Source organism: Pseudophryne corroboree, chromosome 6 (genome assembly GCF_028390025.1).
Source record: "Pseudophryne corroboree isolate aPseCor3 chromosome 6, aPseCor3.hap2, whole genome shotgun sequence".
NCBI lineage: Eukaryota > Metazoa > Chordata > Amphibia > Anura > Myobatrachidae > Pseudophryne > Pseudophryne corroboree.
Genome location: NC_086449.1, coordinates 198434920 through 198462385, shown reverse-complemented (window position 1 = coordinate 198462385; position 27466 = coordinate 198434920). Strand labels below are relative to the sequence as shown.

Below are 27466 nucleotides of genomic sequence, written 5' to 3'. Positions count from 1 at the left end.
TTACCGCTGCCTGTACCCTTGAACCCAGCGCCGCAGCCCTCCACCGCCGCTGCCCGGCCGCCCGTGAAGCCCGCCCCGCGGCCCCAGCGTTCCGGTAAGACCCCGGACGCTGACAGTACCCCCCCTTTTGCGGGAGGACTCCGGACACCTATAAGGTTTAGCTGGAAATTTGGCATTAAATGTCCGAAGAAGTCTTGGGGCATGGACGTCCTCTGCCTCTACCCAGGACCTTTCCTCAGGTCCATATCCCTTCCAATCAACTAGGTACTGGAGGCGACCATATCGTTTGCGGGAGTCGAGGATCTTATGAATCTCAAATTCGTCTCCTTGTGTTGACTGGATCTTGGGTGATTTAGGTAGAGCAGCTTTGAACCGATTGAGTACCAACGGTTTTAAGAGAGAAATATGAAAAGCATTAGGGATTCTTAAATGTGGAGGTAACTTCACCTTGTCAGCCACAGGATTCAAAACTCTTTCGATTGGGTAGGGCCCAATAAACCTGGGAGCAAACTTCTTAGTAGGGACCTTCAATCTTAGGTTACGTGTGGAAACCCAAACCCGATCTCCCACTTTAAGACTTGGTACCGCTTTTCGGTCTTATACTTCTTGGATGTCTTGAGCAAGGCCTTGTGAATTTGTTTCCAGGAACTTTCGGATGATAACCATAATTAATGAAAAATGGAGAAGATTTTGTGGCAGAGTGATAAAGATTGTTATGGGCAAATTCTGCAAATGGGAGGAAGTCCAGCCAGTCGTCCTGAGAGAAGGACATGAATAAACGCAGAAATGTCTCCAGGTCCTGGTTCACTCTGTTTGACCATCCGTTTGAGGATGATATCCTGAGGAGAAATTCAATTTCACGCCAAGAGCAGTACATAGGGATCTCCAAAACTTGGCCACAAACTAGGGACCTCTATCAGATACGATTTCCTGCCGTAATCCATGGAGACGAAAAATCCTTGCTATGAATAATTTTGCCAGCTGGGATGCTGATGGGAGACTGGCCAGGGGAACAAAGTGTGCCATTTTAGAAAATCGATCAACTATGACCCATACTGTGTTCCGTCCGCCAGATACAGGCAAATCAGTAATAAAGTCCATAGAAATGTGTGTCCATGGTCTTTGCGGTACAGGTAGCGGATGAAGTAACCCGGCTGGAGGACCTTTAGGACTTTTATGCTGAGCACACTTTGGACAGGCAGCCACGAATTCCTGTACATCAGTCCTGAGATGAGGCCACCAGTAGGAGCGCTGAATGAATTTGAGCGTTTTATGACCACCCGCATGGCCCATGAAGGAGGAGGAGTGAGCCCATGTAAGCAGTCTCTTGCAAAGATTTGGAGCAACGAAGATCTTCCCTGGAGGAGGAAGTGGAGAGGTATTGGTTGCTGAAAAAGAGGTGGAGTCTAAGATGTATTGTTCTTTTGAACGGTCAGAGGGTTCTTCAGAACTCAAGGAACGAAATAATGCATCTGCCTTTTTGTTGAGGGACCCTGGGCGGTAACTAAGTTTAAAGTTGAAACGGGTAAAGAAGAGTGCCCATCTTGCTTGATGTGGATTCAGACATCGGGCTGACTGTAGATACAGGAGGTTCTTATGATCCGTGGTTACAGAGATTGGATGCTGAGCTCCCTCCAACAAATACCTCCACTTCTCAAAGGCTAACTTAATTGCTAGTAATTCTTGTTCCCCAATAGCGTAATTCTGCTCAGCGGGGGAGAATCTTCGCGAGAAGAACGCACAAGGATGTACTTTCTTGTCCTCGAAGAGATAAAACTGCTCCCACTCCTACCGTGGAGGCATCGACTTCCACCAGGAACGGACGACTGAGATCAGGTTGTCGAAGAACAGGAGCGGTCATGAAGGCCTTCTTTAACGATGAAAAGGCTTCTAAAGCCTCTGGAGACCATTTGGCTGGATCGGCTCCTTTCCTGGTTAATGCTGTTATGGGGGCTATGACAGAGGAATAATTCTGAATGAATCTTCGGTAGAAGTTAGCGAACCCCAGGAAACGTTGACCTCCCTTAAGGGAAGCTGGAAGCGACCAATCCTGAATCGCTTGGACTTTAGCGGGATCCATCTGCAATTTCTGCCCTGAAAGGATGTAACCGAGGAATAGAATCGTGGGTACTTCGAAGGTGCACTTCTCGAGCTTACAAAATAGTTGATTCCTCCGTAAACGAGTTAGAACTTCTTTGACTTGTTCTCGATGGGTCTTCAGATCCCTAGAAAAAATGAGGATGTCATCCAAGTAAACCACCAAGCAGTCATAGAGGATATCTCTGAAGATTTCATTAACGAATTCTTGAAAGACGGCTGGGGCGTTACATAGGCCGAAAGGCATTACCAGATATTCGTAGTGGCCGTCGCGGGTATTAAAAGCCGTCTTCCATTCGTCACCTGGGCGAATACGTATAAGGTTGTAGGCTCCCCGTAAGTCCAGCTTAGTGAATACAGTAGCTCCTTTAACACGGTCGAACAGTTCTGGAATTAGAGGTAATGGATATCTGTTCTTAATTGTAATGTCATTGAGACCTCTATAGTCAATACAGGGCCGCAGACCCCCATCCTTTTTGACAAAGATAAACCCCGCGCCAGCCGGAGAGGTGAATGACCTAATGAACCCTTTTTACAAGTTCTCCCGGATATACTCCGACATGGCCTGAGTCTCAGGGAGTGAGAGCGGGTAGATTCGACCTCGGGGAGGAGTCTTGCCGGGTACCAGATCAATGGGACAATCCCAAGTGCGATGCGGAGGCAAGGTGTACGCCCCATGCTTACTAAAAACATATTGGAAGGCCTGGTATTCTGCAGGGAGGCTGGAAGGACTAGAAGAGCAGAGAGGTCTTACAGAGGGCAAACAGTTCAGGAAGCAGTTTCGTCCCCAGGAAAGAACATCCATGGTTTGCCAATCTATGTGGGGATTGTGTCTACTTAACCATGGAAATCCTAGGATCAGTTCGTGAGAGGCTTTGGGAATTACTAGGAAAATAAGAATTTACTCACCGGTAATTCTATTTCTCGTAGTCCGTAGTGGATGCTGGGTACTCCGTAAGGACCATGGGGAATAGACGGGCTCCGCAGGAGACTGGGCACAACTAAAGAAAGCTTTAGGACTACCTGGTGTGCACTGGCTCCTCCCTCTATGCCCCTACTCCAGACCTCAGTTAGGGAAACTGTGCCCGGAAGAGCTGACATTACTAGGAAAGGATTTGGAATCCAGGGTAAGACTCATACCAGCCACACAACTTGTGATAACTATACCCAGTTAACAGTATGAACAATAGCTGAGCCTCATTCAACAGATGGCTCAGAACAATAACCCTATAGTTAAGCAATAACTATATACAAGTATTGCAGAAGTCCGCACTTGGGACGGGCTCCCAGCATCCACTACGGACTACGAGAAATAGAATTACCGGTGAGTAAATTCTTATTTTCTCTGACATCCTAGTGGATGCTGGGTACTCCGTAAGGACCATGGGGATTATACCAAAGCTCCCAAACGGGCGGGAGAGTGCGGATGACTCTGCAGCACCGAATGAGCAAACTCAAGGTCCTCCTCAGCCAGGGTATCAAACTTGTAGAATTTTGCAAACGTGTTTGATCCCGACCAGGTAGCAGCTCGGCAAAGTTGTAAAGCAGAGACCCCTCGGGCAGCCGCCAAAGAAGAGCCCACCTTCCTCGTGGCTTTTACTGATTTAGGATGCGGCAGTCCAGCCGCAGAATGTGCAAGTTGAATCGTGCTACAGATCCAGCGAGCAATAGTCTGCTAAGAAGCAGGAGCACCCAGCTTGTTGGGTGCATGCAGGATAAACAGCGAGTCAGTTTGTCAGACTCTAGCCGTCCTGGAAACATAGATTTTCAGGGCCCGGACTATGTCCAGCAACTTGGAATCCTCCAAGTCCCGAGTAGCCGCAGGCACCACAATAGGTTGGTTCAAATGAAACGCTGATACCACCTTAGGGAGAAATTGGGGACGAGTCCTCAATTCTGCCCTGTCCATATGGAAGATCAGATAAGGGCTTTTACATGACAAAGCCGCCAATTCTGACACACGCCTAGCCGAAGCCAAGGCCAAAAGCATGACCACTTTCCACGTGAGATACTTCAATTCCACGGTCTGAAGTGGCTCAAACCAATGTGATTTTAGGAAATCCAACACAACGTTGAGATCCCAAGGTGCCACAAAAGGGGGCTGAATATGCAGCACTCCCTTAACAAACGTCTGAACTTCAGGCAGTGAAGCCAGTTCTTTTTGAAAGAAAATAGACAGGGCCGAAATCTGGACTTTAATGGATCCCAATTTTAGGCCCATAGTTACTCCTGACTGTAGGAAGAGCAGAAATCGACCCAGCTGAAATTCCTCTGTTGGGGCCTTCATAGCCTCACACCAAGCAACATATTTTCGCCATATGCGGTGATAATGTTTTGCTGTCACATCCTTCCTAGCTTTTATCAGCGTAGGAATGACTTCCACCAGAATGCCCTTTTCCATCAGGATCCGGCGTTCAACCGCCATGCCGTCAAACGCAGCCGCGGTAAGTCTTGGAACAGACAGGGCCCCTGCTGTAGCAGGTCCTGTCGGAGCGGCAGAGGCCAAGGGTCCTCTGAGATCATTTCTTGTAGTTCCGGGTACCAAGTTCTTCTTGGCCAATCCGGAACGATGAGTATAGTTTTTACTCCTCTCTTTCTTATTATCCTCAGTACCTTTGGTATGAGAGGAAGAGGAGGGAACACATAAACCGACTGGTACACCCACGGTGTCACTAGAGCGTCCACAGCTATCGCCTGAGGGTCCCTTGACCTGGCGCAATATCTTTTTAACTTTTTGTTGAGGCGGGACGCCATCATGTCCACCTGTGGCCTTTCCCAACGATTTACAATCAGCTGGAAGACTTCTGGATGAAGTCCCCACTCTCCCGGGTGGATGTCGTGCCTGCTGAGGAAGTCTGCTTCCCAGTTGTCCACTCCCGGAATGAACACTGCTGACAGTGCTATCACGTGATTCTCCGCCCATCGGAGAATCTTTGTGGCTTCTGCCATTGCCATCCTGCTTCTTGTGCCGCCCTGTCTGTTTACATGGGCGACCGCCGTGATGTTGTCTGACTGAATCAGCACCGGCTGGTTTTGAAGCAGGGGTTTTGCTTGACTTAGGGCATTGTAAATGGCCCTTAGTTACAGAATATTTATGTGTAGGGAAGTCTCCTGACTCGTCCATTGTCCTTGGAAGTTTCTTCCCTGATTGACTGCCCCCCCAACGTCGGAGGCTTGCATCCGTGGTCACCAGGACCCAGTCCTGAATGACGAATCTGCGGCCCTCGAGAAGATGAGCACTCTGCAGCCACCACAGCAGAGACACCCTGGCCCTTCGGGGACAGGGTGATTAACCGATGCATCTGAAGATGCGATCCGGACCACTTGTCCAACAGATCCCACTGAAAGATCCTTGCATGGAACCTGCCGAAGGGAATCGCTTCGTAAGAAGCTACCATCTTTCCCAGGACTCGCGTGCAGTGATGCACCGACACCTGTTTTGGTTTCAGGAGGTCTCTGACCAGAGATGACAACTCCTTGGCCTTCTCCTCCGGGAGAAACACCTTCTTCTGTTCTGTGTCCAGAATCATACCCAAGAACAGCAGACGCGTCGTAGGAACCAGCTGCGACTTTGGGATATTCAGAATCCAGCCGTGCTGTTGTAGCACTTCCTGAGATAGTGCTACTCCGACCAACAACTGCTCCATGGACCTCGCCTTTATAAGGAGATCGTACAAGTACGGGATAATTAAAACTCCCTTCTTTCGAAGGAGTATCATCATTTCGGCCATTACCTTGGTAAATACCCTTGGTGCCGTGAACAGACCAAACGGCAACGTCTGGAATTGGTAATGGCAGTCCTGTACCACAAATCGGAGGTACTCCTGGTGAGGAGGGTAAATGGGGACATGTAGGTAAGCATCCTTGATGTCCAGTGATACCATAAAAATACCCGTCTTCCAGGCTTGCAATAACCGCCCTTAGCGATTCCATTTTGAACTTGAACTTCCTTATATAAGTGTTCAAGGATTTCAAATTTAGAATGGGTCTCACCGAACCGTCTGGTTTCGGTACCACAAACATTGTGGAATAGTAACCCCGTCCCTGTTGAAGGAGGAGAACTTTGATTATCACCTGCTGGAGGTACAGATTGTGAATTGCCGCCAGTACTACCTCCCTTTCCTTGGGAGTAGCTGGCAAGGCTGATTTGAGGTAACGGCGAGGGGGAGACGTCTCGAATTCCAGCTTGTATCCCTGAGATACCACTTGTAGAACCCAGAGATCCACCTGTGAGCGAACCCACTGGTCGCTGAAGTTCCGGAGACGGGCCCCCACCGCACCTGGCTCCACCTGTGGAGCCCCAGCGTCATGCGGTGGACTTAGTGGAAGCAGGGGAGGATTTTTGTTCCTGGGAACTGGCTGACTGGTGCAGCTTTTTCCCTCTACCCCTGCCTCTGGGCAGACAGGATGCGCCTCTGACCCGCTTGCCTTTCTGGGGCCGAAAGGACTGTACTTGATAATACGGTGCTTTCTTAGGCTGTGAGGGAACCTGAGGTAAAAAGGTCGACTTCCCAGCTGTTGCTGTGGACACGAGGTCCGAGAGACCGTCCCCAAACAATTCCTCAACCTTATAAGGCAAAACTTCCATGTGCCTTTTAGAATCAGCATCACCTGTCCACTGCCGAGTCCATAATACTCTCCTGGCAGAAATGGACATTGCATTAATTCTAGATGCCAGCCGGCAATGCCAGCCGGCAAATGTCCCTCTGTGCATCCCTCATATATAAGACTACGTCTTTAATATGCTCTATGGTTAGCAAAATAGTATCCCTGTCAAGAGAATCAATGTTATCTGAAAGGGAATCAGACCATGCTGCTGCAGCACTACACATCCATGCTGAAGCAATAGCAGGTCGCAGTATAGTACCTGAGTGTGTATACACAGACTTCAGGATAGCCTCCTGCTTTCTATCTGCAGGCTCCTTTAAGGCGGCCGTATCCTGAGACGGCAGTGCAACCTTTTTGTCCACCCTAGGGGATGTCTCCCAGCGTAACCTATCCGTTGGCGGGAAAGGGTACGCCATCAATAACCTCTTAGAAATCACTAGCTTCTTATCTGGGGAACACCACGCTTCTTCACACAATTCATTTAACTCATCAGATGGGGGAAAAGTCACTGGCTGCTTTTTCTCCCCAAACATAATACCCTTTTTTGTGGTAACCGGGTTAATGTCAGAAATGTGCAACACATTTTTCATTGCCGTAATCATGCATCGGATGGCCCTTGTGGATTGTACATTTGTCTCATCCTCGTCGATACAAGAGTCAGACTCCGTGTCGACATCTGTGTCTGCCATCTGAGGTAGCGGGCGTTTTTGAGCCCCTGATGGCCTCTCAGACGCTTGGGCAGGCGTGGGCTGAGATGCCGGCTGTCCCAAAGCCGTTACGTCATCGAACCTTTTATGCAAGGAGTTGACACTGTCGGTTAATACCTTCCACATATCCATCCACTCTGGTGTCGGCCCGCACGGGGCGACATCACACTTATCGGCTCCTGCTCCGCCTCCACGTAAGCGTCCTCATCAAACATGTCGACACAGCCGTACCGACACACCGCACACACACACAGGGAATGCTCTGACTGAGGACAGGACCCCACAAAGTCCTTTGGGGAGACAGAGAGAGAGTATGCCAGCACACACCAGAGCGCTATATAACAGATGGATTTACACTAGTACACAGTTCATTTTCCCCCAATAGCTGCTTATTATCACAATTTGCGCCTAAAATTATGGGCCCCCCCTCTCTTTTTTACCCTTTCCGTAGTGTATACTGCAGGGGAGAGCCTGGGGAGCGTCCTTCCAGCGGAGCTGCTAAGAGAAAATGGCGCTGGCTGTGCTGAGGAAGATAGCCCCGCCCCTTCAGCGGCGGGCTTCTCCCGCTTTTTTTTTATAATAATTATGGCGGGGGATTAGGCACATATACAGTTTAGAACTGTATTATGTGCATTTTGCCACTTAAGGTATACTAATTGCAGCCCAGGGCGCCCCCCCAGCGCCCTGCACCCACCAGTGACCGTAGCGTGTGGTGTGCTGTGGGAGCAATGGCGCACAGCTGCAGTGCTGTGCGCTACCTTATTGAAGACCGGAGTCTTCAGCCGCCGATTTTCTTCTGTATCTTCTGTCTTCTGGCTCTGCAAGGGGGACGGCGGCGCGGCTCCGGGAACGGACGATCGAGGTCGGGCCCTGTGTTCGATCCCTCTGGAGCTAATGGTGTCCAGTAGCCTTAGAAGCACAAGCTAGCTGCAAGCAGGTAGGTTTGCTTCTCTCCCCTAAGTCCCACGTAGCAGTGAGTCTGTTGCCAGCAGATCTCACTGAAAATAAAAAACCTAACAAATACTTTCTTTTTAGTGAACTCAGGAGAGCCCATTAAGTGCATCCAGCTTTGGCCGGGCACAGATTCTAACTGAGGTCTGGAGGAGGGGCATAGAGGGAGGAGCCAGTGCACACCAGATGTAGTACCTAATCTTTCTTTAAAGAGTGCCCAGTTTCCTGCGGAGCCCGTCTATTCCCCATGGTCCTTACGGAGTACCCAGCATCCACTAGGACGTCAGAGATAGAGATGTTTTCCGAATGAAGAGCTCCAACCTTCATCTTAAGAGGAATTGTACGAAGAGTGATAATTCCCTCAGGAATATGACTTACATCCACAGCAGTAATTGAGATGGTACGATCCAAACGGACCGTTTGTATCCCAGATCGTTTGACCAGAGCTGATGTAATAAAACTTTCGGCGGCTCCGGAGTCAAGTAGTGCAGGGATGAGAAGAGAGGAAGAAGGAAGCTCCAGGTGGGTTAACAAGACTGACTCTTTCTTGGCAAGTAATTCTGAGAATTCTCCTAGCTTGACCTCTCCGGCACAAGCTAGGAGCGGGCGTTTCCCGGACGTTGGCTACAAGATTTAACAAAAATGATCAGATGCACCACAGTACAGGCATAAGTTCCCTTGTCGCAGTCTCTGACGTTCCTCGTTGGAAAGACGGGAACGATTGATCTGCATGGGTTCCTCAGTAGTTGGAGTTGATTGTGTTGGTGGAGGAACGACTCGAGGCCTGAGACGATCTGACCGTGATTTCCCCATACAGCGTTCTCTGTATCTTAAGTCTAATTTATTGCATAGGGAAATTAACTTATCCAACTTATCAGGTACGTCCTGAGTCGCGAGGTCATCTTTGATCTTCTCGGAGAGACCGCTCCAGAAAGCTGCGATGAGAGCCTCCTCATTCCAGTTCAGTTCAGAGGAGAGTGTACGAAACTGGATCACGTACTGACTGACCGTACGCGTGCCCTGACGCAGGCGCAGGATCTCCAATGAGGCAGCAGAAGTCCTGCCCGGTCCGTCGAAGATTCATCGAAAGGCGGCTTCAAACTCCGAGTAGTTAGACAGGATTGGATCCGACCTCTCCCACAATGGTGACGCCCATTCCAACGCTTGCCCAGTAAGTAAAGAAATGATAAAGGCTACCTTGGTTCGTAGTGATGGAAAACTGTCCGACTGTAGTTCGAACTGGATTTCACACTGGTTAAGAAACCCACGGCATTGCTTTGGATTCCCATCGAATTTACTGGGAGATGGCAAATGCAACCGTGGAAGTGGGCCTGGCACAGGAGGAAGCGGAACCGGAGGTGCTAATGTGGGAGCAGCTGTAGGAACTTGAGGAGCCATCATTGCAACACAGAGAGAATCGAGACGTTTGGACATACTCTGCATGAACTGCACAATTTGAGATTGTGTGGCCTCCTGCTTACTTAAACGAGACCAGATATCCGCGGTTGAATCTCCTCCTGAGGCCTGATCACCCGTCGAATCCATTTGGCCAGTGCTTACTGTCACGTCTAGCAAAGTTTGGGTATCCGGCAGTTGAGACTTGCCCAAGGAGGTAGCAGGCTGGGAAAGAACAAAATGAGGGGGTTGGATATAGTTCCTTTGCATGGGATACGGAGCAATGAAGGATGTAGGCGGAGTTTGAGAGTCAATGAAAAGTATTTATTATGTACAGAGCAGAGGTAGAAAACTGAGGTGGATGAACGGTGACTTGAGAACGTGGTCGTAGACAAAGAACTGTGGGTGAGAGTAAAACGAGGCTGAAGACAAGAACCGTGGACTGCGACTTATGAGATGAAACTGCGGTAGAGGAGCTGAGAACGGTGGACGGTAGTTTGGGTCGTGACTGGAGACTGAGAACTGTAGACTGTGGCTTGAAAGATGAAGCTGGAGATAACGAGCTGAGGACTGTGAATGGTGGTTCGAGGACTTGGCTGGAAGCAAGAATCTGCGGACGGTGGCTTGGTTGACGAGGCAAGAGACCTGGGGTCATCCGTGCCCAAAGGGTCTTACTGAACCGGGTTTTCCAAGAGCGTCTCCACGGGCAGCAGCAGGCTAGGAACGGGAAAACTGCAGCAGCAACTGAGAACTGGCAAAGCAGGGTTAGAAGTACCAGAATACAGCAGGAATCCTGGGAGCACAGGCTAAAGCACCTACAACAGGGTTGTAACTTGAAGCACTGGCATCCCTGTCCTAAACCAGCCCCCCTTTATAGGAAGAAGTATCCCTGGATTGGCTGGAAAACTAGGAACAGGAATTATGTCAGAAACTTGGTCTCCAACATGGCGGCGCCCAGTAATGCAGACCTTTTCTGACAAAATGCTGCTCACTGCCCCTGGTCTCCTAGGCAACGGCTTAGCGAGAGCGAGCTGCTGCAGCGGCGTCCCGCCGCCACGAGCGGACCCCCTCAACGCCATTACCGCTGCCTGTACCCTTGAACCCAGCGCCGCAGCCCTCCACCGCCGCTGCCCGGCCGCCCGTGAAGCCCGCCCCGCGGCCCCAGCGTTCCGGTAAGACCCCGGACGCTGACAGCAGCGCCGCCTTCTTGGATAAGCGCGTCAACGCTTTGTCCACTCTGGGAGAGGATTCCCACCGTATCCTGTCCTTAGCCGGGAAAGGATACGCCATAAAAATCCTTTTGGGATTCTGCAGTTTCTTGTCTGGAGTTTCCCAAGCCCTTTCAAACAACTCATTTAGCTCATGTGAAGGGGGGAAAGTAACCTCAGGTTTCTATTCCTTATACATGTGCACCCTCGTCTCTGGGACCGAGGGGTCATCTGTGATATGCAACACATCTTTTATAGCAATAATCATATAATGAATACTTTTTGCCAATTTCGGCTGCAACCTCGCATCATCATAGTCGACACTGGAGTCAGAATCCGTGTCGGTATCAGTGTCTGCCACTGGGAATAGTGGGCGCTTTTGAGACCCAGAAGGGCCCTGCGACATAGTGAAAGGCAGGGATTGACTCCCTGTATTTCCCCTGGACTCTGCTTTGTCCAACCTTTTGTGCAATAAACATTTGCATTTAAAACATTCCACATATGCAACCAATCAGGTGTCGGCGGTGCCGACGGAGACACCAAACTCATTTGCTCCACCTCCTCCCTAGAAGAGCCTTCCGCTTCAGACATGCCGACACACGCGTACCGACACCCCACACACTCAGGGAAATCTCTAATCTGGAGACCGTTCCCCCAACCAGGCCCTTTGGAGAGACAGAGAGAAAGTATGCCAGCACACACCCAGCGCCAATGACCCTGGAAACACAAGTCCCAGCAATACACGACGCTTTTTTGTTTTATATATAAATATATTGACTGCGCTCAAATTATGTCCCCCCCCCCCCCCCCCCCCTTCTAAGCCCGCTGTCACCGTGTTCAGCAGGGGAGAGTCCGGGGAGCCAGCTTCTCAGCAGCGTGCTGTGAAGAAAATGGCGCTGGTTAGTGCTGTGGGATCAAGCTCCGCCCCCTCAGCGGCGGGTTTCGGTCCCGCTCAAAATACCAAAAAAACCTGGCGGGGGTTGTATATCATACTGCCATAGCTTGATTATACCTATAATGCCAGCCAAGAGGATTATTGCTGCCCAGGGCACCCCCCCCTGCGCCCTGCACCCATCTGTGCCTGTGTGTGTGTGTGCGGGAGCAATGGCGCGCAGCGTTACCTCAGTGAAGATCCGAAGTCTTCTGCCGCCTGTGAAGTCTTCTTTCTTCGTATACTCACCCGGCTTCAATCTTCCGGCTCTGCAAGGAGGACGGCGGCGCTGCTCTGGGACGAACGGCAAGGGTGAGACCTGCGTTCCGATCCCCCTGGAGCTAATGGTGTCCAGTAGCCTAAGAAGCAGAGCCTATCACTGAAGTAGGTCTGCTTCTCTCTCCTCAGTCCCACGGCGCAGGGAGCCTGCTGCCAGCAGGACTCCCTGAAAATAAAAAACCTAACAAAATTCTTTATTACAGAGAAACTCAGGAGAGCTCCCCTGAAAGCACCCAGTCTCCTCTGGGCACAGGAACTAACTGTGGTCTGGAGGAGGGGCATAGAGGGAGGAGCCAGTGCACACCCATTCTAAAGTTTCTTTATAGTGCCCATGTCTCCTGCGGAGCCCGTCTATTCCCCATAGTCCTTACGGAGTCCCCAGCATCCTCTAGGATGTAAAAGAAAGCAGAAATTGTGATAGCCTCGCGATTTCTGCTTGTCAGCGAAACTAAGGATGACTCCTGCCGGCGCAGCTTAGCTGCGGCCGCAGGAGTCCCATTACCATCTTACCTGTTGCGACCACGCCCCCGACACGCCCTCGTTCGCACCGTACAGCTCACCATTCGGGTTGCCCCGACCCTGCAACGCTCAGTTTCCTCCCTGAAAATGGAGCGTTGCCGCCCCGCGACCGCATCTGTCTGATTGACAGGCAGAGGCGACCGCATTTTCTGCGGCCCCCCGCAGAAAATAGGATTTTACTCACCGGTAAATCTATTTCTCGTAGTCCGTAGTGGATGCTGGGAACTCCATAAGGACCATGGGGAATAGCGGCTCCGCAGGAGACTGGGCACAACTAAAGAAAGCTTTAGGTCACCTGGTGTGCACTGGCTCCTCCCACTATGACCCTCCTCCAAGCCTCAGTTAGGACACTGTGCCCGGACGAGCTGACATAATAAGGAAGGATTTTGAATCCCGGGTAAGACTCATACCAATCACACCGTATAACTCGTGATACTATACCCAGTTAACAGTATGAATATAACTGAGCCTCTCAACAGATGGCTCAACAATAACCCTTTAGTTAGGCAATAACTATATACAGGTATTGCAGACAATCCGCACTTGGGATGGGCGCCCAGCATCCACTACGGACTACGAGAAATAGATTTACCGGTGAGTAAAATCTTATTTTCTCTGACGTCCTAGTGGATGCTGGGAACTCCATAAGGACCATGGGGATTATACCAAAGCTCCCAAACGGGCGGGAGAGTGCGGATGACTCTGCAGCACCGAATGAGAGAACTCCAGGTCCTCCTCAGCCAGGGTATCAATTTTGTAGAATTTAGCAAACGTGTTTGCCCCTGACCAAGTTGCAGCTCGGCAAAGTTGGAAAGCCGAGACCCCTCGGGCAGCTGCCCAAGATGAGCCCACCTTCCTTGTGGAATGGGCTTTTACAGATTTTGGCTGCGGTAGTCCAGCCGCAGAATGCGCCAGCTGAATTGTGCTACAAATCCAGCGAGCAATAGTCTGCTTAGAAGCAGGAGCACCCAGTTTGCTGGGTGCATACAGGATAAACAGCGAGTCAGTTCTCCTGACTCTAGCCGTCCTGGAAACATAATTTTTCAAGGCCCTGACTACGTCCAGTAACCTGGAATCCTCCAAGTCCCTAGTAGCCGCAGGCACTACAATAGGTTGGTTCAAGTGAAAAGCGGATACCACCTTAGGGAGAAACTGGGGACGAGTCCTCAATTCTGCCCTATCCATATGGAAAATCAGATAAGGACTTTTATATGACAAAGCCGCCAATTCTGATACACGCCTGGCCGAAGCCAAGGCCAATAACATGACCACTTTCCGCGTGAGATATTTTAGATCCACGGTTTTTAGTGGCTCACACCAATGTGATTTTAAGAAACTCAACACCACGTTGAGAACCCAAGGTGCCACTGGAGGCACAACCGGGGGCTGAATATGCAGCACTCCTTTTACAATGTCTGAACTTCAGGTACTGAAGCTAGTTCTTTCTGGAAGAAAATCGACAGAGCCGAGATCTGTACCTTAATGGAGCCTAATTTTAGGCCCCTAGACACTCCTGCTTGTAGGAAATGCAGAAATCGACCTAGCTGAAATTCCTCTGTTGGGGCCTTTTTTGGCCTCACACCAAGCAACATGTTTTCGCCATATGCGGTGATAATGTTTTGCAGTTACATCTTTCCTGGCTTGAATCAGCGTAGGAATGACTTCCTCCGGAATGACTTCCTCCGGAATGCCCTTTTCCTTTAGGATCCGGCGTTCAACCGCCATGCCGTCAAAACGTAGCCGCGGTAAGTCTTGGAACAGACAGGGCCCCTGCTGCCGCAGGTCCTATCTGAGCGGCAGAGGCCATGGGTCCTCTGATATAATTTCTTGAAGTTCTGGGTACCAAGCTCTTCTTGGCCAATCCGGAACCACGAGTATCGTTCTTACTCCTCGCCTTCCTATTATTCTCAGTACCTTTTGTATGAGAGGCAGAGGGGAACACATAAACCGACTGGTACACCCACGGTGTTACCAGAGCGTCCACAGCTATCGCCTGAGGGTCCCTTGACCTGGCGCAATATCTTTTATAGCTTTTTGTTGAGGCGGGACGCCATCATGTCCACCTGTGGCCTTTCCCAATGGTGTACAATCCTTTGGAAGACTTCTGGATGAAATCCCCACTCTCCCGGGTGGAGGTCGTGTCTGCTGAGAAGATCTTCTTCCCAGTCGTCCACTCCGGGAATGAACACTGCTGATAGTGTTAACACATGATTTTCCGCCCATCGGAGAATCCTTGTGGCTTCTGCCATCGCCATCCTGCTTCTTGTGCCGCCCCGTTGGTTTACATGGGCGACTGCCGTGATGTTGTCTGATTGGATCAGTACCGGCTGGTTTTGAAGCAGAGGCCTTGCCTGACTCAGGGCATTGTAAATGGCCCTCAGTTCCAGAATATTAATGTGTAGGGAAGTCACCGGACTTGACCAAAGTCCCTGGAAGTTTCTTCCCTGTGTGACTGCCACCCAGCCTCAAAGGCTGGCCTCCATGGTCACTAGGACCTAGTCCTGTATGCCGAACCTGCGGCCCTCTTGAAGATGGGCACTCTGCAGCCACCACAGTAGAGATACCCTGGTCCTTGAAGACAGGGTTATCAGCCGATGCATCTGAAGATGTGATCCGGACCACTTGTCCAACAGGTCCCACTGAAAAGTTCTTGCATGGAACCTACCGAATGGGATTGCTTCGTAGGAAGCTACCATTTTTCCCAGGACTCGCGTGCAATGATGCACCGATACCTGTTTTGGCTTCAGGAGGTCTCTGACTAGAGATGACAGCTCCTTGGCTTTCTCCTCCGGGAGAAACACTTATTTCTGTTCTGTGTCCAGAACCATCCCCAGGAACAGTAGACGTGTCGTAGGAACCAGCTGTGACTTTGGACTGTTTAGAATCCAACCGTGCTGTTGTAGCACTTTCCAAAATAGTGCTACCCCGACTAGCAACTGCTCCTTGGACCTTGCCCTTATAAGGAGATTGTCAAAGTACGGGATAATTAAAACTCCCTTTTTTCGAAGGAGTATCATCATTTCGGCCATTACCTTGGTAAACACCCTCGGTGCCATGTACAGTCCAAACGGCAGTGTCTGGACTTGGTAATCCTGTACCACAAATCTGAGGTACTCCTGGCGAGGATGGTAAATGGGGACATGCAGGTAAGCATCCTTGATGTCCCGGGATCCCATGTAATCCCCCTCGTCCAGGCTTGCAATAACCGCCCTGAGCGATTCCATCTTGAACTTGAATTTTTTTATGTATGTGTTCAAGGATTTTAAATATAAAATGGGTCACACCGAACCATGCGGTTTCGGTACCCCAAACCGTGTGGAATAGTAACCCCGTCCTTGTTGAAGTAGGGGCACCTTGAGTATTACCTGCTGGGAATACAGCTTATTAATTGCCTCTAGCGCAGCCTCCCTGCCTGAGGGAGTTGTCGGCAAGGCATATTTGAGGAAACGGCGGGGGGGAGACATCTCGAATTCCAGCTTGTACCCCTAAAATACTACTTGAATGAAACAGGGATCCACCTGTGAGCGAGCCCACTGATCGCTGAAATTTTTGAGACGGCCCCCCACCGTACCTGGCTACACCTGTGGAGCCCCCGCGTCATGCTGTGGACTCAGAGGAAGCGAGAGAAGAATTTTGATTCTGGGAACAGGCTGACTGGTGCAGCTTTTTCCCTCTTCCCATGTCTCTGTACAGAAAGGAAGCGCCTTTGACCTGCTTGCTTTTCTGAAGCCGAAAGGACTGTACCTGATAATACAGTGCTTTCTTAGTCTGTGAGGAAACCTGAGGTAAAAATATTTCTTCCCAGCTGTTGCTGTGGATACGAGGTCCCAGAGACCATCCCCAAATAATTCCTCACCCTTATAAGGCAGAATCTCTATGCGCCTTTTAAAGTCAGCATCACCTGTCCAGTGACAGGTCTCTAATACCCTCCTGACAGAATGGACATTACATTCATTTTGGATGCCAGCCGGCAAAATATCCCTCTGTGCATCCCTCATATATAAGACAACGTCTTTAATATGTTCTTATGTTTGACAGGGTCACCGACCACGCTGCAGCAGCACGATCTGCAGGTTTCAGTCTAGTACCTGAGTGTGTAAATACAGACTTCAGGATAGCCTCCTGCTTTTTATCAACAGGTACCTTCAAAGTGGCCGTTCCTAAAACGGCAGTGCCACCTTTTTTGACAACCGTGTGAGCGCCTTATCCACCCTAGGGGATATCTCCCAGCGTAACTTATCCTCTGGCGGGAAAGGGTACGCCATCAGTAACTTTTTAGAAATTACCAGTTTCTTATCGGGGGGAACCCACGCTTTTCACACACTTCATTCATTCATCCATCTGATGGGGGAACAAAACACTGCCTGCTTTTTCTCCCCAACATAAAAACCCCTTTTTTAGAGGGTTAATGTCAGAAATGTGTAACACTTTTTTTTTTTTTTATTGCCGCGATCAAGTCACGGATGTTCCTAGTGGATTGTGTATATGTCTCAACCTTGTCGACACTGGAGTCAGATTCCGTGTCGACATCCGTGTCTGCCATCTGAGTGAGCGGGCGTTTTTGAGCACCTGATGGCCTTTGAGACGCCTGGGCAGGCGCGGACTGAGAAGCCGGCTGTCCCACAGCTGTTACGTCATCCACCCTTTTATGTAAGGAGTTGACACTGTCGGTTAATACCTTTCACCTAACCATCCACTCCACATTTTTCGGCATCTGCTCCGTCACCATATAAGCCTCCTCATTAAACATGTCGACACAGCCGTACCGACACACTGCACACACACAGGGAATGCTCTGACTGAGGACAGGACCCCACAAAGCCCTTTGGGGAGACAGAGAGAGAGTATGCCAGCACACACCAGAGCGCTATATAATGTGGGGATTAACACTATAACTGAGTGAAATTTCCCCAATAGCTGCTTGTATATATAATATTGCGCCTAAATTTAGTGCCCCCCCTCTCTTTTTAACCCTTTGAGCCTGAAAACTACAGGGGAGAGCCTGGGGAGCTTTCTTCCAGCTGCACTGTGAAGAGAAAATGGCGCCAGTGTGTCTGAGGGAGATAGCTCCGCCCCTTTTTCGCGGACTTTTCTCCCGCTTTTTTCTGGATTCTGGCAGGGGTATTTACCACATATATAGCCTCTGGGGCTATATATTGTGGTATTTTTGCCAGCCAAGGTGTTTTTATTGCTGCTCAGGGCGCCCCCCCCAAGCGCCCTGCACCCTCAGTGACCGGAGTGTGAAGTGTGTATGAGGAGCAATGGCGCACAGCTGCAGTGCTGTGCGCTACCTTGGTGAAGACTGATGTCTTCTGCCGCCGATTTTCCGGACCTCTTCTTGCTTCTGGCTCTGTAAGGGGGACGGCGGCGCGGCTCCGGGACCGAACACCAAGGCTGGGCCTGCGGTCGATCCCTCTGGAGCTAATGGTGTCCAGTAGCCTAAGAAGCCCAAGCTGGCTGCAAGCAGGCAGGTTCGCTTCTTCTCCCCTTAGTCCCTCGCTGCAGTGAGCCTGTTGCCAGCAGGTCTCACTGAAAATAAAAAACCTAATTCTATACTTTCTTTCTAGAAGCTCAGGAGAGCCCCTAGTGTGCATCCAACCTCGGCCGGGCACAAAATCTAACTGAGGCTTGGAGGAGGGTCATAGTGGGAGGAGCCAGTGCACACCAGGTGACCTAAAGCTTTCTTTAGTTGTGCCCAGTCTCCTGCGGAGCCGCTATTCCCCATGGTCCTTACGGAGTTCCCAGCATCCACTAGGACGTCAGAGAAAATGCAGATGCATACGCAGTAGGGCCCGCTGCGCATGCGCCCGCGGCACCCCCGCAAAAATTCCAGCCGGATCGCGATTTGCAATCAGACCTGAATTAGCCCCATAATCAACTAGATACATTTCAAGTATGTAGGAGAAACATATTACTGCATTGCTTTATAAAAGTTTTAACCGTATTCAGACGCATAGCGAAAGAAACCACAGTAATATTATCAGACATATGCAATATGCACTTATCCAACTATTCATACTCAAAAGGTAGATAGAGACTTAGTGCTGTATAACCCATACTCAGTAGAGTGGGATACAGGGAGACTCACCCCGCTTCCAGGATCGATCAATACGTCTGCGAACGCTGAGTGGATCCAGACGCTATTAGTGTACACCGCCGTTCCGTGAACCTATAGTGAACACTGACGCACCAGTCACACAGCCGCATATGCTGCGACTGGGTCCCCTTAGTACACAGCGTCTCAGACGGAAGCGGGAAAACAGTTCATGGCGGGAGACTCGGAAGAAACTGGTCACGAACCGGGGGAAGGGGCGACCAGGAGAGCGTCTACCGCCCCACTGCTGACATCAACCCTAGAGATTGCGGCCTCATACTACTCCTGGAGCCTATGGTCCCGAAGCGCTAGCACTGGTGCACCCGAGGTGGCAGCCGCATCAGCGACTGTTTGGTACGCCGATGCCTTACCTTCTCCCCATGCACCGGGCACAGCCTAGTAACGTCTGTTGGACTTGCTAGTATATCCAACAGACGCCTGCCGAAAAAGTATGATACTCGTGGGTAAGCGTTGTCGCGGCCCAGCAAAGAGTTGTTGGAGCGACTCTTTCTAAGGTACATATAAGACGCTTTTTAGAAAGATCACTCAAAAAATTAGTAAGACTAAAAATAAAATAAGAAAGCTTTTGGCTGCTAAAAACCAGCAGCCCATTGACCATGGTCCGGCTCCTGCCGCACCAAACAAAAGAAACTGATTTGTCTGAGCCAGGAGGCGGCGATATATGGACGGGCCCGTTGCATGCTGGGAGGCCGAAAAGCTTTGACCGATTGGTGCAAATCCGCTGTCGCTTCATCATATCCCAATGTTATCCTGTGGATAACCTGTGAACCCTGCCGGAGAAACAGCATAATCCTCAATAAAGTGTTTTAACTTCATGTTCCTAGGTGAACATTTCAATTTTCAACGTTCTGGCGCTTGGCAGTTCTTTACTCTTAACAAATTCACACTTCATGAACACACACACACACTTAACATCATCTCTCTATATACATATTTTAAATGTCAAAAAGTAAATAGCGATAATATAAAAAGTACAAAACAGATGGAGGTGTTTATAAGACCATGTGACGGCATTAGGGAAGATTTACCTGTACTAAAATACGTGGCCTCTGCGGAGATGGGAATGGAACTTTGTGCATGAAGTGGGAAACATGTCTGGTTGAGGAAAGAAAAGAGTGAAATAAAAACTACTAGTTAGAAGAACATTCACCAGCATCAAAAATATAAACTTTATACAGAAAATAACTATCGGTAGGTAAAAAGGGAGAAACAAAATAAAGAAAATGTATCTATTGTTGATCTAATGGAAATAACTAATGACAGCCGCCAGTCTTCCAGAATTCGGAAACAAAATATATAAAGGACCACTCTAAAAAGACAGAAGAGATAATATGCAATGTGCCTGCAGTAAGTAATAATAGGACACTGGAAGCTGGGCTTCTCAGATGTGTTTGTATGAACAGCGTGTATTCAAGCGAACAGTCAGAACAAGACAATGTCAATGAATTATTAAAGCCTCACACACAGATAACTTACTTCTCTATTGGGAGCACATGAGGTCCGGAGATGGAATAACGGTAGAGGAAAGTGAGAAATTTCTTGAAAGCGTCAAAGAAAGGCCAGTGAGAGAGGAGGCAGATACATTTGCTAACATGAATACTTTTAGAGGGATCCATGTTTGTTACTAATCCTAACTGCGCTCTCTGTTTTTCAGTCAGCTGCTCTGGTGCATATGGCTCATAAAACTGTATTGCTGCTCCATAAACCTAAAAGAATAAAAATAAGAATTTACTTACCGATAATTCTATTTCTCGTAGTCCGTAGTGGATGCTGGGAACTCCGTAAGGACCATGGGGAATAGCGGCTCCGCAGGAGACTGGGCACAAAAGTAAAGCTTTAGGACTACCTGGTGTGCACTGGCTCCTCCCCCTATGACCCTCCTCCAAGCCTCAGTTAGGATACTGTGCCCGGACGAGCGTACACAATAAGGAAGGATTTTGAATCCCGGGTAAGACTCATACCAGCCACACCAATCACACCGTATAACCTGTGATCTGAACCCAGTTAACAGCATGATAACAGAGGAGCCTCTGGAAAGATGGCTCACAACAATAATAACCCGATTTTTGTAACAATAACTATGTACAAGTATTGCAGACAATCCGCACTTGGGATGGGCGCCCAGCATCCACTACGGACTACGAGAAATAGATTTATCGGTAAGTAAATTCTTATTTTCTCTGACGTCCTAGTGGATGCTGGGAACTCCGTAAGGACCATGGGGATTATACCAAAGCTCCCAAACGGGCGGGAGAGTGCGGATGACTCTGCAGCACCGAATGAGAGAACTCCAGGTCCTCCTCAGCCAGGGTATCAAATTTGTAGAATTAAGCAAACGAGTTTGCCCCTGACCAAGTAGCTGCTCGGCAAAGTTGTAACGCCGAGACCCCTCGGGCAGCCGCCCAAGATGAGCCCACCTTCCTTGTGGAATGGGCTTTTACAGATTTTGGCTGTGGCAGGCCTGCCACAGAATGTGCAAGCTGAATTGTACTACAAATCCAACGAGCAATAGTCTGCTTAGAAGCAGGAGCACCCAGCTTGTTGGGTGCATACAGGATAAACAGCGAGTCAGATTTCCTGCCGTCCTGGAAACATATATTTTCAAGGCCCTGACTACGTCCAACAACTTGGAGTCCTCCAAGTCACTAGTAGCCGCAGGTACCACAATAGGTTGGTTCAGATGAAACACTGAAACCACCTTAGGGAGAAAATGAGTACGAGTCCTCAATTCCGCCCTGTCTGAATGGAAGATCAGATAAGGGCTTTTACAGGATAAAGCCCGCCAATTCTGACACGCGCCTGGCCGAGGCCAGGGCCAACAACAGGACCACTTTCCATGTGAGATATTTTAACTCCACAGATTCAAGTGGTTCAAACCAATGTGACTTTAGGAACCCAAAAACTACATTGAGATCCCAAGGTGCCACTGGAGGCACAAAGGAGGCTGTATATGCAGTACCCCTTTTACAAACGTCTGAACTTCAGGAACTGAAGCTAGTTCTTTTTCGGAAGAAAATTGACAGGGCCGAAATTTGAACCTTAATGGACCCCAATTTCAGGCCCATAGACACTCCTGTTTGCAGGAAATGTAGGAATCGACCCAGTTGAATTTCCTCCGTCGGGCCTTACTGGCCTCGCACCACGCAACATACTTTCGCCAATTGCGGTGATAATGTTTTTGCGGTTACATCCTTCCTGGCTTTGATCAGGATAGGGATGACTTCATCCGGAATGCCTTTTTTCCTTCAGGATCCGGCGTTCAACCGCCATGCCGTCAAACGCAGCCGCGGTAAGTCTTGGAACAGACAGGGTCCTTGCTGGAGCAGGTCCCTTCTTAGAGGTTGAGGCCACGGATCCTCCGTGAGCATCTCTTGAAGTTCCGGTTACCAAGTCCTTCTTGGCCAATCCGGAACCACGAATATAGTGCTTACTCCTCTCCATCTTATCAATCTCAGTACCTTGTGTATGAGAGGCAGAGGAGGGAACACCTACCCTGACTGGTACACCCACGGTGTTACCAGAGCGTCTACAGCTTATTGCCTGAGGGTCCCTGGACCTGGCGCAATACCTGTCGAGTTTTTAATCATGTGGAAGACTTCTGGGTGAAGTCCCCACTCTCCCGGGTGGAGGTCGTGCTGAGGAAGTCTGCTTCCCAGTTGTCCACTCCCGGAATGAATACTGCTGACAGTGCTATCACATGATTTTCCGCCCAGCGAAGAATCCTTGCAGCTTCTGCCATTGCCCTCCTGCTTCTTGTGCCACCCTGTTTACGTGGGTGACTGCCGTGATGTTGTCCGACTGGATCAACACCGGCTGACCTTGAAGCAGAGGTCTTGCTAAGCTTAGAGCATTGTAAATGTCCCTTAGCTTCAGGATATTTATGTGAAGTGATGTCTCCAGGCTTGACCATAAGCCCTGGATATTCCTTCCCTGTGTGACTGCTCCCCAGCCTCGCAGGCTGGCATCCGTGGTCACCAGGACCCAGTCCTGAATGCCTAATCTGCGGCCCTCTAGAAGATGAGCACTCTGCAACCACCACAGGAGGGACACCCTTGTCCTTGGTGACAGGGTTATCCGCTGATGCATCTGAAGATGCGATCCGGACCATTTGTCCAGCAGGTCCCACTGGAAAGTTCTTGCGTGGAATCTGCCGAATGGGATTGCTTCGTAGGAAGCCACCATTTTACCCAGAACCCTTGTGCATTGATGCACTGAGACTTGGCTCGGTTTTAGGAGGTTCCTGACTAGCTCGGATAACTCCCTGGCTTTCTCCTCCGGGAGAAACACCTTTTTCTGGACTATGTCCAGGATCATCCCTAGGAACAGAAGACACGTCGTCGGAACCAGGTGCGATTTTGGAATATTGAGAATCCAATCGTGCTGCCGCAACACTACCTGAGATAGTGCTACACCGACCTCCAACTGTTCCCTGGATCTTACGCTTATCAGGGAATTGTCCAAGGAAGGGATAACTAAAATTCACTTCCTTCGAAGGAATATCATCATTTCGGCCATTACCTTGGTAAAGACCCGGGGTGCCGTGTACCATCCATACGGCAGCGTCTGAACTGATAGTGACAGTTCTGTACCATAAACCTGAGGTACCCTTGGTGAGAAGGGTAAATTTTGACATGAAGGTAAGCATCCTTGATGTCCCGAGACATCATGTAGTCCCCTTCTTCCAGGTTCGCAATCACTGCTCTGAGTGACTCAATATTGAATTTGAACCTCTGTACGTAAGTGTTCAAAGATTTTAGATTTAGAATCGGTCTCACCGAGCCGTCCGGCTTCGGTACCACAACAGTGTGGAATAATACCCCGTTCCCTGTTGCAGGAGGGGTATCTTGATTATCACCTGCTGGGAATACAGCTTGTGAATGGCTTCCAAAACGGTCTCCCTGTCAGAAGGAGACATCGGTAAAGCCGACTTTAGGAAACGGCGAGGGGGAGACGTCTCGAATTCTAATTTGTACCCCTGAGATATCACCTGAAGGATCCAGGGGTCTACTTGCGAGTGAGCCCACTGCGCGCTGAAATTCATTGAGACGGGCCCCCCACCGTGCCTGATTCTGCTTGTAAAGCCCCAGCGTATACTGAGAGCTTGGCAGAGGCGGGAGAGGGTTTCTGTTCCTGGGAACTGGCTGATTTCTGCAGCCTATTTCCTCTCCCTCTGTCACGGGGCAGAAATGAGGAACCTTTTGCCCGCTTGTCCACGAAAAGACTGCGCCTGATAATACGGCGTCTTCTCATGTTGAGAGGCGACCTGGGGTACAAACGTGGAATTCCCAGCTGTTGCCACCAGGTCTGAAAGACCGACCCCAAATAACTCCTCCCTTAATAAAGCAATACTTCCAAATGCCGTTTGGAATACGCATCACCTGACCACTGACGTGTCCATAACACTCTACTGGTAGAAATGGACAACGCGCTTAGACTTGATGCCAGTCGGCAAATATTCAGCTGTGCATCACGCATATATAAAAATGCATCTTTTAAATGCTCTATAGGCAAAAATATACTGTCCCTATCTAGGGTATCAATATTTTCAGTCAGGGAATCCGACCACGCCAACCCAGCACTGCACATCCAGGCTGAGGCGATTGCTGGTCGCAGTATAACACCAGTATGTGTGTAAATACCTTTTAGGATACCCTCCTGCTTTCTATCAGCAGGATCCTTAAGGGCGGCCATCTCAGGCGAAGGTAGAGCCCTTACAAGCGTGTGAGCGCTTTATCCCCCCTAGGGGGTGTTTCCCAACGCACCCTAACCTCTGGCGGGAAAGGATATAATGCCAATAACATTTTAGAAATTATCCGTTGTTATCGGGGGAAACCCACGCATCATCACACACCTCATTTAAATTTCTCAGATTCAGGAAAACTACAGGTAGTTTTTCCTCACCGAACATAATACCCCTTTTTGGTGGTACTCGTATTATCAGAAATGTGTAAAACATTTTTCATTGCCTCAATCATGTAACGTGTGGCCCTACTGGAAGTCACATTCGTCTTTTCACCGTCGACACTGGAGTCAGTATCCGTGTCGGCGTCTATCTGCCATCTGAGGTAACGGGCGCTTTAGAGCCCCTGACGGCCTATGAGACATCTGGACAGGCACAAGCTGAGTAGCCGGCTGTCTCATGTCAACCACTGTCTTTTATACAGAGCTGACACTGTCACGTAATTCCTTCCAACAGTTCATCCACTCAGGTGTCGACCCCCTAGGGGGTGACATCACTATTACAGGCAATCTGCTCCGTCTCCACATCAATTTTTCTCCTCATACAGGTCGACACAAAAGTACCGACATACAGCACACACACAGGGAATGCTCTGATAGAGGACAGGACCCCACTAGCCCTTTGGGGAGACAGAGGGAGAGTTTGCCAGCACACACCAGAGCGCTATATATATACACAGGGATAACCTTATATAAGTGTTTTTCCCCTTATAGCTGCTGTATAGTTAATACTGCGCCTAATTAGTGCCCCCCTCTCTTTTTTTAACCGTTTCTGTAGTGTAGTGACTGCAGGGGAGAGACAGGGAGCTTCCCTCCAACGGAGCTGTGAGGGAAAATGGCGCCAGTGTGCTGAGGAGATAGGCTCCGCCCCTTTTTCGCTGACTTTTCTCCTGCTTTTTTATGGATTCTGGCAGGGGTTAAATGCATCCATATAGCCCAGGAGCTATATGTGATGCATTTTTTTGCCATCCAAGGTGTTTTTATTGCGTCTCAGGGCGCCCCCTCCCAGCGCCCTGCACCCTCAGTGACCGAAGTGTGAAGTGTGCTGAGAGCAATGGCGCACAGCTGCAGTGCTGTGCGCTACCTTGTTGAAGACAGGACGTCTTCTGCCGCCGATTTTCCGGACCTCTTCTGCCTTCTGGCTCTGTAAGGGGGCCGGCGGCGCGGCTCTGGGACCCATCCAAGCTGGGCCTGTGATCGTCCCTCTGGAGCTAATGTCCAGTAGCCTAAGAAGCCCAATCCACTCTGCACGCAGGTGAGTTCGCTTCTTCTCCCCTTAGTCCCTCGATGCAGTGAGCCTGTTGCCAGCAGGTCTCACTGAAAATAAAAAACCTAATCTAAAACTTTCACTAAGAAGCTCAGGAGAGCCCCTAGTGTGCACCCTTCTCGTTCCGGCACAGAGATCTAACTGAGGCTTGGAGGAGGGTCATAGGGGGAGGAGCCAGTGCACACCAGATAGTCCTAAAGCTTTCTTTAGATGTGCCCAGTCTCCTGCGGAGCCGCTATTCCCCATGGTCCTTACGGAGTCCCCAGCATCCACTTAGGACGTTAGAGAAAAACGGGATAACTAGCCATAACCTTAAAGTGCCCTAAAAATGTAACAAAAATGAGCTGCTACCTGACTAAAAATGCAGCACCCCAGAATGGGAGCATTAGGGATTGTGGATGTACAGCTAAGCTATTTACGAGATGCTGCGGCTTAAAGAACAAGATGAGGCAACAATAGTATTACCCTGGCACTTGGATTATCAGATGTAGGGTGAGATTTCTATTTTGCGAAGTGGAAACATCTACGACTGTTTCTCCAACCTTGGTCCTCAAATCACAGGTTTTAAGGATATCCATGATTGAGCACAAATGATTAAAATAAGATTTTACTTACCGATAAATCTATTTCTCGTAGTCCGTAGTGGATGCTGGGGACTCCGTCAGGACCATGGGGATTAGCGGCTCCGCAGGAGACAGGGCACAAAAATAAAGCTTTAGGATCAGGTGGTGTGCACTGGCTCCTCCCCCTATGACCCTCCTCCAAGCCTCAGTTAGGATACTGTGCCCGGACGAGCGTACACAATAAGGAAGGATTTTGAATCCCGGGTAAGACTCATACCAGCCACACCAATCACACCGTACAACTTGTGATCTGAACCCAGTTAACAGTATGACAACGTAGGAGCCTCTGAACAGACGGCTCACAACAAGAACAACCCGATTTTTTTGTAACAATAACTATGTACAAGTATTGCAGACAATCCGCACTTGGGATGGGCGCCCAGCATCCACTACGGACTACGAGAAATAGAATTATCGGTAAGTAAAATCTTATTTTCTCTAACGTCCTAGTGGATGCTGGGGACTCCGTCAGGACCATGGGGATTATACCAAAGCTCCCAAACGGGCGGGAGAGTGCGGATGACTCTGCAGCACCGAATGAGAGAACTCCAGGTCCTCTTTAGCCAGGGTATCAAATTTGTAGAATTTTACAAACGTGTTCTCCCCCGACCACGTAGCTGCTCGGCAGAGTTGTAATGCCGAGACCACTCGGGCAGCCGCCCAGGATGAGCCCACCTTCCTTGTGGAATGGGCCTTGACAGATTTAGGCTGTGGCAGGCCTGCCACAGAATGTGCAAGTTGAATTGTGCTACAAATCCAACGAGCAATCGTCTGCTTAGAAGCAGGAGCACCTAGCTTGTTGGGTGCATACAGTATAAACAGCGAGTCAGATTTTCTGACTCCAGCCGTCCTTGAAATATATATTTTCAATGCCCTGACAACGTCCAGCAACTTGGAATCCTCCAAATCGCTAGTAGCTGCAGGCACCACAATAGGCTGGTTCAGGTGAAACGCTGACACCACCTTAGGCAGAAAATGAGGACGCGTCCGCAGTTCTGCCCTGTCCGAATGGAAAATCAGATATGGG

General features: G+C 49.6%; 1 protein-coding gene across 5 annotated transcripts in view; it reads right to left on the bottom strand.

Moving 5' to 3' along the window:
• Positions 1 to 27466, bottom strand: part of DENND4A (DENN domain containing 4A) — a 261785-nt gene that overhangs the window by 133848 nt on the left and 100471 nt on the right. For all 5 annotated transcript variants that reach the window (XM_063925588.1, XM_063925589.1, XM_063925590.1 and 2 more), the window contains exons 6-7: positions 20287 to 20516; positions 19839 to 19905 (exon numbers count right to left, since the gene is read on the bottom strand). In XM_063925588.1, the coding sequence (XP_063781658.1) occupies positions 19839 to 19905; positions 20287 to 20516 (297 nt within the window). The remainder of the gene's footprint in view (positions 1 to 19838; positions 19906 to 20286; positions 20517 to 27466) is intronic.